This window comes from Nanorana parkeri, unplaced genomic scaffold, assembly GCF_000935625.1.
Source record: "Nanorana parkeri isolate BGI_ZX_2015 unplaced genomic scaffold, ASM93562v1 scaffold362, whole genome shotgun sequence".
NCBI classification, from domain to species: Eukaryota; Metazoa; Chordata; class Amphibia; order Anura; family Dicroglossidae; genus Nanorana; species Nanorana parkeri.
This window is the reverse complement of record NW_017306630.1, coordinates 61995-74466: the sequence shown is the minus strand read 5'-3', so window position 1 is coordinate 74466 and position 12472 is coordinate 61995. Positions and strand designations below refer to the sequence as shown.

At 41.2% G+C, this 12472-nt stretch overlaps 1 protein-coding gene across 2 annotated transcripts in view; it reads left to right on the top strand.

Moving 5' to 3' along the window:
• ACLY (ATP citrate lyase) overlaps positions 1-12472 on the top strand; it is an 86076-nt gene that overhangs the window by 57373 nt on the left and 16231 nt on the right. Inside the window, exons 10-15 of one of the 2 annotated variants that reach the window (XM_018558840.1) lie at positions 870-931; positions 1019-1136; positions 3257-3411; positions 4522-4612; positions 6877-6906; positions 11221-11362. In XM_018558840.1, the coding sequence (XP_018414342.1) occupies positions 870-931; positions 1019-1136; positions 3257-3411; positions 4522-4612; positions 6877-6906; positions 11221-11362 (598 nt within the window). The remainder of the gene's footprint in view (positions 1-869; positions 932-1018; positions 1137-3256; positions 3412-4521; positions 4613-6876; positions 6907-11220; positions 11363-12472) is intronic. The other variant, XM_018558841.1, reaches the window with a different exon arrangement.

The window sequence follows — 12472 nt, the reverse complement described above, 5'->3', positions numbered from 1 at the left end:
TTTTTTTTTTTTGGGTGGGGGTGATATTTACATTCACTTACTGTTGATTTTCATAGACATCTTGTGACTTCTATAGACTTCTTAGTCATGTAAAGCTTTGCAAGGAAACCGACTAACCAAGACCCTAAATCTGTAGCAGATTTTAAAATTGGCATGTTGCAAATAGTAGCCAATCATTTGTCTTTTTATTTTTTTAAAGCAGAATTCTGGGTAAATTTAAACTACCCTCAAACTGCAAGGGTTAAGTGCTCATTTTGTCAAGGAAGCTGAAATAACAGTGATATCCTCACCTGACCCTCGATCCTGGCTGGCTTCTTGACCGGGCCGGACCGGGCCGAGCCTCTGCTCCGGCAGTCTAACGTCCGGTGAGCCATCATGTCCAATACGGTATATTGGATGTGAGGATGCTGAGGGACATACCATTGCTGGAGTGGAGGATGAGACAGGCTTAAGGGACTGGTCTAGCAGCCAGTCAGGATCAAGGTTTTGGGGAGTATATCTATAGTTATTTTAGCTCCCTAGACAAAATAAGCACTTACCTCTTGCAGTGTCGAGGTAGCCCCACTGCAAGGATTAATATTTCTTTTGCCCAGAGTTGTTCTTAAAGAAGCAATACAAATTAACACCTCCTTTTTGAGTTTGTTTTTCTGTAGACGATCTATCCAAATATAGGGCTTTGAACTTTTTTAACTGATGATTTTAGATCCCAAAAATACATATTCTGAAGAGCATACATAACGACTTTTAGCAAATATGTCTACCCGTTCTCATTCTTGTCACTGAAAGAGCTTTTTCTGTTAGTTTGCACAGTTAAACTATTGCATTTTGTGCTTGACTGACTGTTTTTTTTTTTTTCTTCTTTACTTTAGGTAAAATTCTGATTATTGGGGGAAGTATTGCAAATTTCACTAATGTTGCTGCAACCTTTAAGGTGAGCTTTGGGAGGCCATGTTCATAAAACATTGAGACAAACCAACAACTCGTGACTTAAGCCAATACTGATCTCTTTCTTGAACAGGGTATTGTGCGGGCTATTAAAGATTTCCAGGGACCATTGAAGGAACATGAAGTGACAATATTTGTGAGACGAGGAGGACCAAACTATCAGGAGGGGCTTCGCGTCATGGGTGAAGTAGGTGAGTGTGACCGGTACCCTTCAAATCTACAGAGTTACATGCCTGTTTTATCTACAGTTTATTTGAATCCAGTACAAGCCAATTCCCTAAGCAATGAGTATGTAAGATACAGGAGAGACAATACAACCATACCGGTTATAATAAGTAAGGCTGCACCGATACTGGTTTTTCGGTATTGAGTACAAGTACCGATTTTTAAAAAAAAAAAATTCGGTACTCGCCGATACCGAATACCTATACCTGAAGTCCCATTAGGGGACTGGCACAGGCGGCGTGTAATTACTCGCCACCTGACTTCCCGATTAGCAAGGAAGCCATCTCCATGCTTCTCATCACTAGATGACGAGAAAGCATAGAGCTGGCTTTCTGGCCAATCAGGAACCCGGGAGACGTGAAACGATTCCGCACTTGGCTTCCTGATTGGCGGAAGGCCGGCTCCATGCACCCTCGTCGAGGTGATGAGGGCGCATGAAGACGGCTTTCCGGCCAATCGGAGAGCCGGGCGCCGCATCAATAAATGGCACCTGGCATCCTGATTGGACAGCTTCTTGACCAATCAGGAAGCCGGGCAGTGAGTCATTACACGCCCGGCGTTCTGATTGGCCGGGAAGCCGGCTCCATGCTCCCTCGTCACAAGTGACGAAGGAGCATGGAGCCGGCTTCCCGGCCAATCAGAACGCCGGGCGTGTAATGACTCACTGCCCGGCTTCCTGATACCGGAAGTTCGGTTATTGGGCTTGGCATCTGAGCATTTGGGTGAGTATGAGTACTCGCCCAAATACTCGGCATTGGCACCGATTACTGATACTAGTATCCGTGCATCCTTAATATGAATGGACTAAGGCATTCAAAAAGCCCACGCTGCAATCAGCACTTAGTACAGCCTTCTTAAACCAGAGGGTATTCATGTCTCATTCCCCAAAAAAGAGGATTATTCCTTATTTCAGGATAGGGACTGGAGCCATGCAAAATTGCAAATCATTGCTTTTCGGCCCTTCTGCCAGATCCACATCCAGAACTGCTGGTGTTTAGTGCAACTGTAGCCAAATATTATAGAATAATGTATTCCAAACTGCATACAGCCGTTTCAGGCTTTTTGACCATTATTCTGACTCTGATCGTTGTGATAGCGAAATATATCCCTTGCTGAGACCTCTATGCCTGGCCTGTATAAGCAGATATACACACTGCGGACAATCCTCGTCAGATAGCTGAACTCGTCAATACCGATTCATTCAAAAGAGGTGTTTATTCTTTACATCAGGTTACAGCAGATGATAGGAACAGCAGTTGAATGGTTATAGTATTGTGCGGTCAGAAAATGATGCCTTTCCTACGTACTGTGCAGATTACATGTGTGTCCTTGTTACATGTGGCTAGTAGCTGTGCCCATGACACAGGAAGGACTGCACACAGGAAGCAGGAAGGGGCTACACTAGGGGGAAATACATCGTCACATGAGGAATAATTACAGAAAGCATGTTTGTTACAACAAAAGGCCACTAGATGGCAGCATAGGATAACACATGAATTTAGCTATGAGAAAATAGTTAGGCAAATCACACTATATAAATTCTAACCTATATAACAATGCTAATATTAACTGAGGCTATGCATCTCATATTCTATGCCCCTGTTGGGGCGGCACAACCATCAGTGCACTGCATGCAAACTGGCAAGGATGCCACCCAGGCTCGACTTCTGACATATCTGCCTTACATTGGGGATGAAGAGATTAGTAGCTTACAGGACAAGATCATATTTTTGCTTTCTGTTCAGTTCATAGGAAGTGACGAGGACATTGCATTTTTGGCAAGACAAACTTGTTTTCTGTACTTGCTGAAAATGTTCTTAGCCTGAAAAAAATGCAGCCACCAAATCAGGTGTGGTAAGAATGGTAAGCTGCAATAGGTTACATTTTTGTTCTTTAGTTATCGTTGACCTTCAAAAGAGATCTGTGAGAACAGGTCTTCTGAGCCTGTTCTGAAAAGGGGGGTTTGTCTTTCTTTATTTTTTCCTACGCTTTACAGCCCTGTGTATATCAAAATATAAAGGTTTTTTTTTTTTTTTTTGCTTTAGTTCTCCTTTTGCTAATATCTTTCTTTTTTACCTCCTCATAGGAAAAACAACTGGAATTCCTATCCATGTGTTTGGCACTGAGACTCACATGACAGCCATTGTGGGCATGGCGCTGGGCCATCGGCCAATACCAAATCAGCCTCCCACTGCTGCGCATACTGCCAACTTTCTGCTGAATGCCAGTGGCAGCTCTTCAGTAAGTCAGAATAAAACCCTGCTACAAATACAGTGTGACACACCTGCAGGGGGGATTGGCTTAGTGAAAAATTTAGCTAATAGTCTTCTATGTGCCAGTACACAGATGAAATCAATGCAGCCGGTCTCTACCTGTTAGATGCGCACATCAGCTTATATATTTTGGAAATCGGATTTATTTTGTCAAGTATATCCACTGCCATTTTTCTTCGAGCCCATTAGGCTCAGGAAAATTATGCATATTTCAAAACAATAGGTTAAAGCGAGTGTAATGGCAACAGTCATCTTCATGACAAATATTTTACGTTTTATTCTTTCTTTGAATTTTCAGTTCCATAAGGTATAGGCAGGTCAGAAATGCCTTTCCAGAGGAATCCTTCAGGACAGTATAACCATACATGTTATGATGGGAAGCGAGGGAAGGGTGTAAGGGTGTCTATACTGTCCCGTTGCCTTTCAAACCCTACTCCATAGAAGCCTTGTACTCCATACACTGCACTGCTGGACAAATAGACTTAAATGCAGTTTAGAATAAATGGCACTATAAAAATGGGCTATGAGATGACATGAGACATGTAAATACCTTCTGTTTTAAGGAGGCTATACTGTACTATCTAGGAATCCTTGAATTCTTTGTCTTACCAATGCTGGTCACATAAACAAATATGTTGAGAATGCAATCAGAGACTTGACGAGCGTTCTTCAAATTTTTTTCACATTTTAACATTCGATTTTGGAATTTCCCGAATAAAAACCAACATCGCTGTTCGAATTTCGTTTGTTCAGGCAAACTTTTCTATTCTATTTCTATTCGATTTCTATTTTCTCCATCATTAGTCAAAAATGATCGTTGGTTTGACCCCATTACTATTAGAAAACCAAATTAACTTTCCAAAATTTTTTACAAAATTCTACTGGTGAATGGCCAGCTTTACCCCAGTTCAAATGACTTCGTCTGTATGTGGATAATATAATTTACAGTTAAAGTGCTGCATCTTCTGCTTGGATTTATACTGCCTGTGAAGAAAACATGCCAGGGTTCTACCTAAGCAGTCAGTATTGTCCTGGTATCTTTCTAAAAGCTAAGGTTTGGTTTTTTTTTGTCTTGTAGACTCCTGCACCCAGCAGAACTGCATCATTCTCTGAATCCAAACAAGAGGACATCACTCCAGCCAAAAAGGCCAAGCCAACGCTACCTAGCGGTAATTCAGTCTTCCAAGTTCCCTTTCTGTGTGTTCAAACGCCTTTTCACCATTTCATTTACAGAAACCAAAATTTGGCCATCAGCAGAAATTTACTTCTGCTGATGGCCAAATTTATTTTAAATATTTCAACTTTTTGATGGCACTGGTGAAGTTTAGCACCCCCACAGACTATGTATTGGATACTATGTGGTGGTTCCACATGCCAGTCACAAATGCCACAGTTCACCTCTATGGGACTAAAGTATTGTGGCTGACATTTTAGATTTAACTCTTACCTGTGAAGAGAAAAAAGAATAATCTTTGCTAGTGATTGGTTAGAGCAGTGCCTAAAGTGGCATATCATACTGGGGAGATACAATTCTTAAAAAATAAAATAAAATGCAACTTTATTTTTAAAAAGAGTAGGGAAAGGTTTAGAGCTCCCATCACTTCCTGCCCTCATGAGCATATCAGAGCTGACTAAAAATATCCCCATTACAAACATTAGAAAAAAGTTAGGCTCCATTCACACTTGCGAATGGGGCTGATTGCATGAGTCTCATAAATTCCTCTGTGAGCCTCATGCGATTCATTGCAGACAGAAGGCACAGTAAAATACAGTGACGGCTTTGAACGCCTGCGGCTGTTCCGATGTAATCACACATGCTGTGCGTACCTGCAGATGATCGCTCCTGGATGTAAACAGTCGTAGTCACAGCATGTGCAATTGCATGCAAACTGCTGCGGGCACTGGCAGCTGTCATTGTATTGTACAGCACCTCCCGCCTTTAGTTGATTGCATGAGTGTCTAGAAGCACTCATGCAATTGGTCCCATTCGCATTTGTAAATGGGGCTTAACTCTTCCTCACTCTACCTTTTACAAGTGTTCTTTATTGGTGTCCCCACTGAGGAGGTTCCCCTCACTTCTTGTGCTAGTTTCTTCACAGTAAATGAAGGGCAATCTCCCTAAAAGTGGCAGAGACTTTAAACCTTCCCTAATCTATCCAAAAACAAAACAAAGTTTCACTTAGAGTTGCACTTTAACTTGACCACAAAACATTCCCTCAACTGCAAACATGCAGAAAAAATTAAATGGGGGAGGGTTATCAAAACTGCAGTAGACAGAATCTTGAGCAGTTGCCCATAGTAACCAATCAGCTTCTCTCTTCAGTTCAGCTTTGAAAAAGAAAGATCGAAGCCGATTGGTTGCCAGGGGCGACTGCTTCACATTCTATTTAGTTTAGGAACAATTTCAATCTTTATCTTGATTGTAAAACAGAAAGGAAAGTGTTTTGTTGACCTGAGCGATCAAATTATGTTCATTTTATTTTCTGAATTTCAGAAAACAATTGTAATCTGACTAGTTGCTGTAAGAAACACAGGCTCTATTTCTGACAGCCATGTACATTGGGTTGAGAAAGGGCATTTAAAAACAATCATGTGACCCATTCTGTCCCTTGCTCCTCTTCATGCTTCAAATGGCACACTTTGATAATAGAGGCACACATGGAAGTCTAAGGATTGTACTCGGTAATAAAGCATGTTCCATCCATTCTTGACCTGAACTGCAAATCATCAACAGAACTAACCTTTCAACACAGAAATTGACTTTCTGTATTTCTATTGTTCTTAAATCCCTTCCTGCCCGCAATCCAACATTCCCCAGTACAATGCCTTGTGCCAGAGTTGCCTTAAAAACATTTTTCCATTTGGGAGCAAGCAGCCGACACTTTGCAGGGCTGCTTGCACTTCATCCTGGCTGCCACTGACAGGTCCCCACTGATTATTGGTATGGAGGCTTTATTGAAAGCAATGAAGGCCCTTTAGCCTCTGAGGTATTTATTTTAGAGTATAACTGTCAGATATAAAATAATAGTAAATAAAGTAAAATAGTAAAAAAGTTTAAAAAAAAAAGTTTTTGCACAATATTTTTTTGGAGGCCTGCTGACGTCATCAGTCTAATACAGGGTCCATACCTCTGCATTAGACATGACCATGCCAAATACCACAGCTGGAGCAGAGGGGAGAGGTGAACACCAACCATCTTGGTATGCGGGGATCTAGTAACTACAATTGCTCTTCACCATACCCCTAGACAAAAACGGGCAGTGTGGTGGTAGCCCCAATGCAAGGACAGGCTTTTTTCTTTATGCGGAGATGGACTTTAAATAACTTTATGAGCTGATAGGACAAAAGATAATAGGTTATACAGGGCTTTCATTTTACATCACTTTTGAAGCATCCGTTTTCGGCATGCACCCTAACTGTCTCATTTTAACAGATACAGCGGCCATACATGGACCAGTTAAAGGTAGGATAGCAGCTGAGAGCCGGTTGTTTGCTTTACTCTGTCTAAGTCTGCACTGTAGTATTTCCAGTCCTAGTGTATGTATTCTGCTGCCTTGTCCCTACCCATCTCTACCTTTTATGCAAAACCTAGATTTACTATTGCTGTGTGTGCAAAACACGTGTTTTAGTGACTCCCTCCTGCAGTTCAGTTATTGTGGGACAGATCTGATTTGTTGTCATTTTATAAAGTCATGTTCCATCTTCTTCTTTTTTTCCATTTCTGCTGGTTTTTTTTCATCTTGCAAGTGTACAGAATCTGAAACAAACTACAAATGTTTAGTACTGTGCCTGGGGTTGGTCTGAATGTTTCTGCATATATTAATTCCTACATGCCATGCTGGTCTGCATCCAGTGCAGATTTTTAGGGCGCTTTTTAGTACAACTGCATGTTGCGGTGTAATGGAAATAATGGAGGTAAAATACTTTGTTATGTAGATAGGACTCTGTGTGTTTTTGTTTTTTTTTGGATATTGGTGCATTCGAGAGAACTAACTGAAGATACCCTGTGTAAAGGGACTTGGAAAACAAAGAATCTCTATATAGAAGCTGCCATTCTCGGTCCCTTGTGCAAGACCTTGAGAAGTATTCCAAATGGCTTTAGTCTGGTGCTCACAGGCAGGAGTCTATCCTCGTTTCAACCAAACTGGTATATAGTAAAGGAAGAAACCGGCCACACTCTATTCCACACTGAATCAGTTTATTGAAAGTTCATCAGTGACACCGAGGTCTGCCGCCTCAGAAATTTTACACCCAATCCTGGGATGTCTGATTTAAGCCTAAGATTGGGGGAAACATGTCAGAGGAGGCGGACCTCAGGGAGGACTCTGCTTCGCTGATGAACTTTTAATAAAGTGATTTAGCGTGGAACAGGGTGCAGCAGGGTTCTTTCTTTACTATATCAATGAGAAGTATTGTTTTATTTGATTATAACAGGGCTTTTATATAGTGGCATCTTGCCCTGAAGGAGCTTACGATCGAAAGTCCCTATCTCACATGCATGCATACTAGGGATAGTTTAGACAGGAGCCAGTTAACCTACCAGTATGTGTTTGGACTGTGGGAATTGGAGTTCCCAGAGTAACCCAGCGCAAGCACAGGGAGAAGATGCAAGCTTATTTAAAAAAAGGGAGTGATGTATAAAAGTTTTACCCAGCATGTATCTAGTTAGATTAAAGTGTGCAATTTAACATGTTCTTGTTTTAAAAGCTTGTATTACAGGTACCTCTGCCACGTCTTGCCCCCCTCCTCTTCCAAAACGTTCTTAATAGTCCAAAAGTACTGTTTCTTTTATTTAATGATGTCAGCTGCTTCTACACATTACACATGAAATTCTCAGCATCCCGCTGTGCCGAGCTCTGCAGAGTGTCTATGCCAAGATGACATCACCACAGATCCCTAGCATTAATGCCTGATTTCAGAAGTCTCCTCAGTGTCCTCTACTTCATCCAAACACCATGCAACTACTGACTTCACAGGGGCCTACTAGCTCATGGACCTTGTCAGGATAGTCAAGAAAATAGTTCCCCATGTGGTCCACTGGGCTAATGACGAGGTGTTTAAAGGGATAATAAAGCCTTGCGTGTTTGTGCATATATCTACTGCTAGATATATGCAAAAACATGAAAAAAATTTAACTTATCTGTGTCTCTGCCGCACACTCCTGTCCATAAATCTGAAAATTCTCAGACGGACTCATGTGCAGTAGAGATCTTTGGCCAGGAGAAGAGGAGAGACGATCCGTGGGACAGGAAGAGATGGAATCAGCGCAGGATCAGAGACCAGCACCAGCACTGGAGGGACTTCTGAAAACTACCGGAAAGAAGATTAAGAGGCATCATTTAAGGCAATTCCTTGAAGCAGCGGGGGGGGGGGGGTTTTTGACTTTAATTTCACTTTAATAGCCAATGGCGGGAAACATTTTGGCTATTGAATCCGCCCACCTCCTCCTGTCAATCATTACCTCAGTAGACCTGATGGGGGAACTACAACCTCCTCAGCATTCCCAGTGATGTCAAACACCACAAAAATTGCATAATGACTTGACTTCCTTTTCAAGGATTTCTGCTCTTAAAGCAATGGTCAGGAGTTAGAAAATGATAGCTTCATTTATAGCTTCTCACACAGCTATTTTTCTTTGTGACAGATTCCCTTTAAAGACGAGTAGGTTTGTAATATGACTTTGGTTGTTGTATACCATTTTTTTGTCTTATTATTGGCAATACCAGGCCGGATTTAAAAATACCTAGCTAATTAGGTCCTGTTTTTTTTCTTCTTTTTTTTTCTTATCGCAATAGATTAAGCCTTTTCCTGCAGTTTAATAAGAACACATGGAATCTGCTTGGTCACTGAGGGCTAAGTAAGGGCACACACCAGGATCTTTGTGGGTTTACCAGCAGATGAGAATTTGCGCAAATCTAAATGAATCATGTGCACTATCTGCATGCTCAGTTTAAGCAGTTCAACTAAAGTGCATTTTTTGCATCTTCAGGACTAGGAGGTGTTTCCACTTATGAACCATACAATACCACTATTGGATTATTTATGTGTCGTTACATTTGATACTGAAGTGATACTGTATGTATAATTTGTTTTAGAGCCTTGGTTCTCAACTGGTGGGCCGTGACCACGTGTCCAGTGGGTCGCCACATGCCTTCCACTTTTCTAGGTGAAAGGCTCCTCAGCCTCCCCCTAGCACAGCACTGACAGTTCTCGCACCGAGCAGCCATCCAAAATATGCTGCCTAGTGCCGAGTGTCGACTTGAAGTGGGATGAGCTGGGGCTATGGCCGCGAGGGAGCTCCATCCATCCGTGCATTGCTTACAGCTCCCTTGCATGCCCTGGACTGACATCACATTCTGGCTCCCAGCAACTCTACGGGCACGCATGGGAGCTGTTCAAGTAATACACATATGGATAGAGCTCCATCACAACATGGCAGCCCACACTGGACCCCAGGCTGAGGATCCACTCTAGTTCTCCTAAGCTACGGAGACTGGGTGGATCTTAAAAAAGAAAAAAAGAAAAAACAATGATGTCTCGGGTTATGTCTGTCAGTGTTTTTGAGGACCCGTTCACACTAGTACAGTGCATTAATCGCACAGTCCCACAAGATTAACGCACTGTACCATGCAATCAAAGGACAAATGTAAGTGCTGAGGTTACACAGGTTTAGAACCACTGTTTTAGAGCATCCAATGTCTTTTAACTGTAATGTCTTCTGTGAATTTTTTGTTTTCAGTTTGACAAATTGTACTTTTAAATCTAGTGTTACTGTCAATACAGAGTGCAGATTTTTACTCTACTCCTTTTCTTTAATCACAATCCTTTTAATAAAGAGCAAGGGTCTTCTACAGCATGCTGGCAGGGAGCAGGTACTCCTTTTCTCAGGTTGTGGCTGCTTTCTAAAGATTACAAACTGTAAAACTCTGCAGACATTTTGTTTTGATGCACCTGGAATGTATTTAGCAAAGTTAAACAAACAGTTCAATTGAGCTTTAAAAAACTATTATTTCTTACAACAGAACTTTGCTGTAGCTGAAATGATCAAATCATGGAACAAATTTGTGACCGCCAATAACAGGCTGCAACACTGTAACACGGCTTTTAGGATCTATAAGCATCCTTAAAGCCTACCTAAAAATCATTAAGAATGTTTGTACTGTATACCATAGCAAGTACTCGAGTGGCTAAAGATGCACTTCTTAAATGTATTGTTTGTCAGTATATATAGTCTCAACGAGGTTTGCTATTTTTTTTTTTTTTTTTAGCTAATTTCCAGTTTTGTTTTTCAACCCATTTTCCCAGGTGATAAGTCATGCATTGCTATTGCATGCTTAAATGCTATTTAGAATGTTTACTGACCTGCTAATACGTGTGATTAGTAGACTAGCATCTGCCTGTACAGCCTGCTCCACTTTCTTTGGCAAATTTACTAAATGGAGCTTTTTTACTTTGACTGCTTGCCAATTAACTTTGAAACTGGTTAAATATTATTGCTTTAGAACAAATCATATGTTTTAACTGCCACTTGACAACTGAAAAACTATTACTCTCCGTTTTTGTGGCATTTGTTAAAGTGTGAATGAGAAAAATGGATTGTACATCTGAGGTTCTGTATTGGCATACCCTTTGTTGTGGTAAGAGCCCATGTCCTTTGGATCTCTGTGTGCTAATCGTTCTTTGCCACCTCTCTGCTTAAATTCATCCCTGTGTTTGTTGTCCATCGTTGTCACTTTTACTACACTTCCATTAATCATCTATGTTTTATCTATTGCAGCAAAAGCCACTACACTATTCAGCCGTCACACCAAATCTATTGTTTGGGGTATGCAGACCAGGGCCGTGCAAGGCATGCTGGATTTTGACTATGTCTGTTCACGCTCCGAACCTTCAGTGGCTGCAATGGTTTACCCTTTCACGTAAGTTCAACACTGCAGCCTCATACTAATAAAAGTGAACCCTATTGTGGGACCTTTAATGTTTAACCTAAAAGCCAAAGTTCTCTCTGTCCCATTGCGGAAATTTTCTCTTGCCTCCTGTATGGTTACTGAGACAGGAAGAGGGCTGGATCTTTCCCAAAAGGACTCTCATTAAAAGTAAAAGCATGTTTTGGTTGTTTTTTTGCACACAAGGAGAGGGCTAGAAACCTGCAAGGTTTTATGTGTGGTCTTTTTTGCTGAGGAGATTCCCCCCAATTCCTGTATGGCCACCGAGATAGCAGAGGAATTATTTGCAATGAAAATACAGGCAGCAGTTCAAGCTGACAGAGCTTCTAACACTTCATCGCTCTGTCCAAAGCCAAAAAAAATAACACCATTTTGCCAGCATTCTCACAGTCGCTTGTAGTTTATGTAGAGCAATGAACTGAGAACACATTTTACTTTTTTTTCAAATTGATTGGCATATTATGATCTGTGAATGATCATATTCCTTATCCCGATGAACTGCTGATTTGATCACTTACCTCTATTAGAACTGCAGTGCAATTTTGAGCTTCCATATTCAAAGCCAGCGCCCGCCGAACAGCCTATTATGTCTATAATAACCCTACACCACCTAAAAGTAACAATTTGTGGAATGTTGACTGTTCCCACTAACTCCTGTAGTGGTTAATGACCGGGATATTGTTTTTTTCTTATTCCGTATCCCTATTAAACAGTCAGAAAATGGTTAGTATGACCTTCAGCTCCTTTTCCTGCAGAGTCTGGGTCAATGTTTGACTCTCAAGGCTTATATTTTTTAAAATGTGGAGAGCACAAATCTTCACAAGCACAGTGGTATTCAAACCAGTCTTTGTTAAACAGATTTTCCAGGTTAAATTTATATTTGCTCCATTTCTTCTTGCCTCCAATCATAAAACTGTGACTTCAAAATAGGAAGGGGGCTTTGTCTGTGTTGCTGATATAAATGGTCAATCCGTGAAAGGAGCAGTCACACTTTAGCATTTCATAGAGCACTAATATACTTTTAGCCATATAATATTACTAGCATTTTTTTTTTGGGGGGGGGGGGGGGGGGGGGGTTTCTTT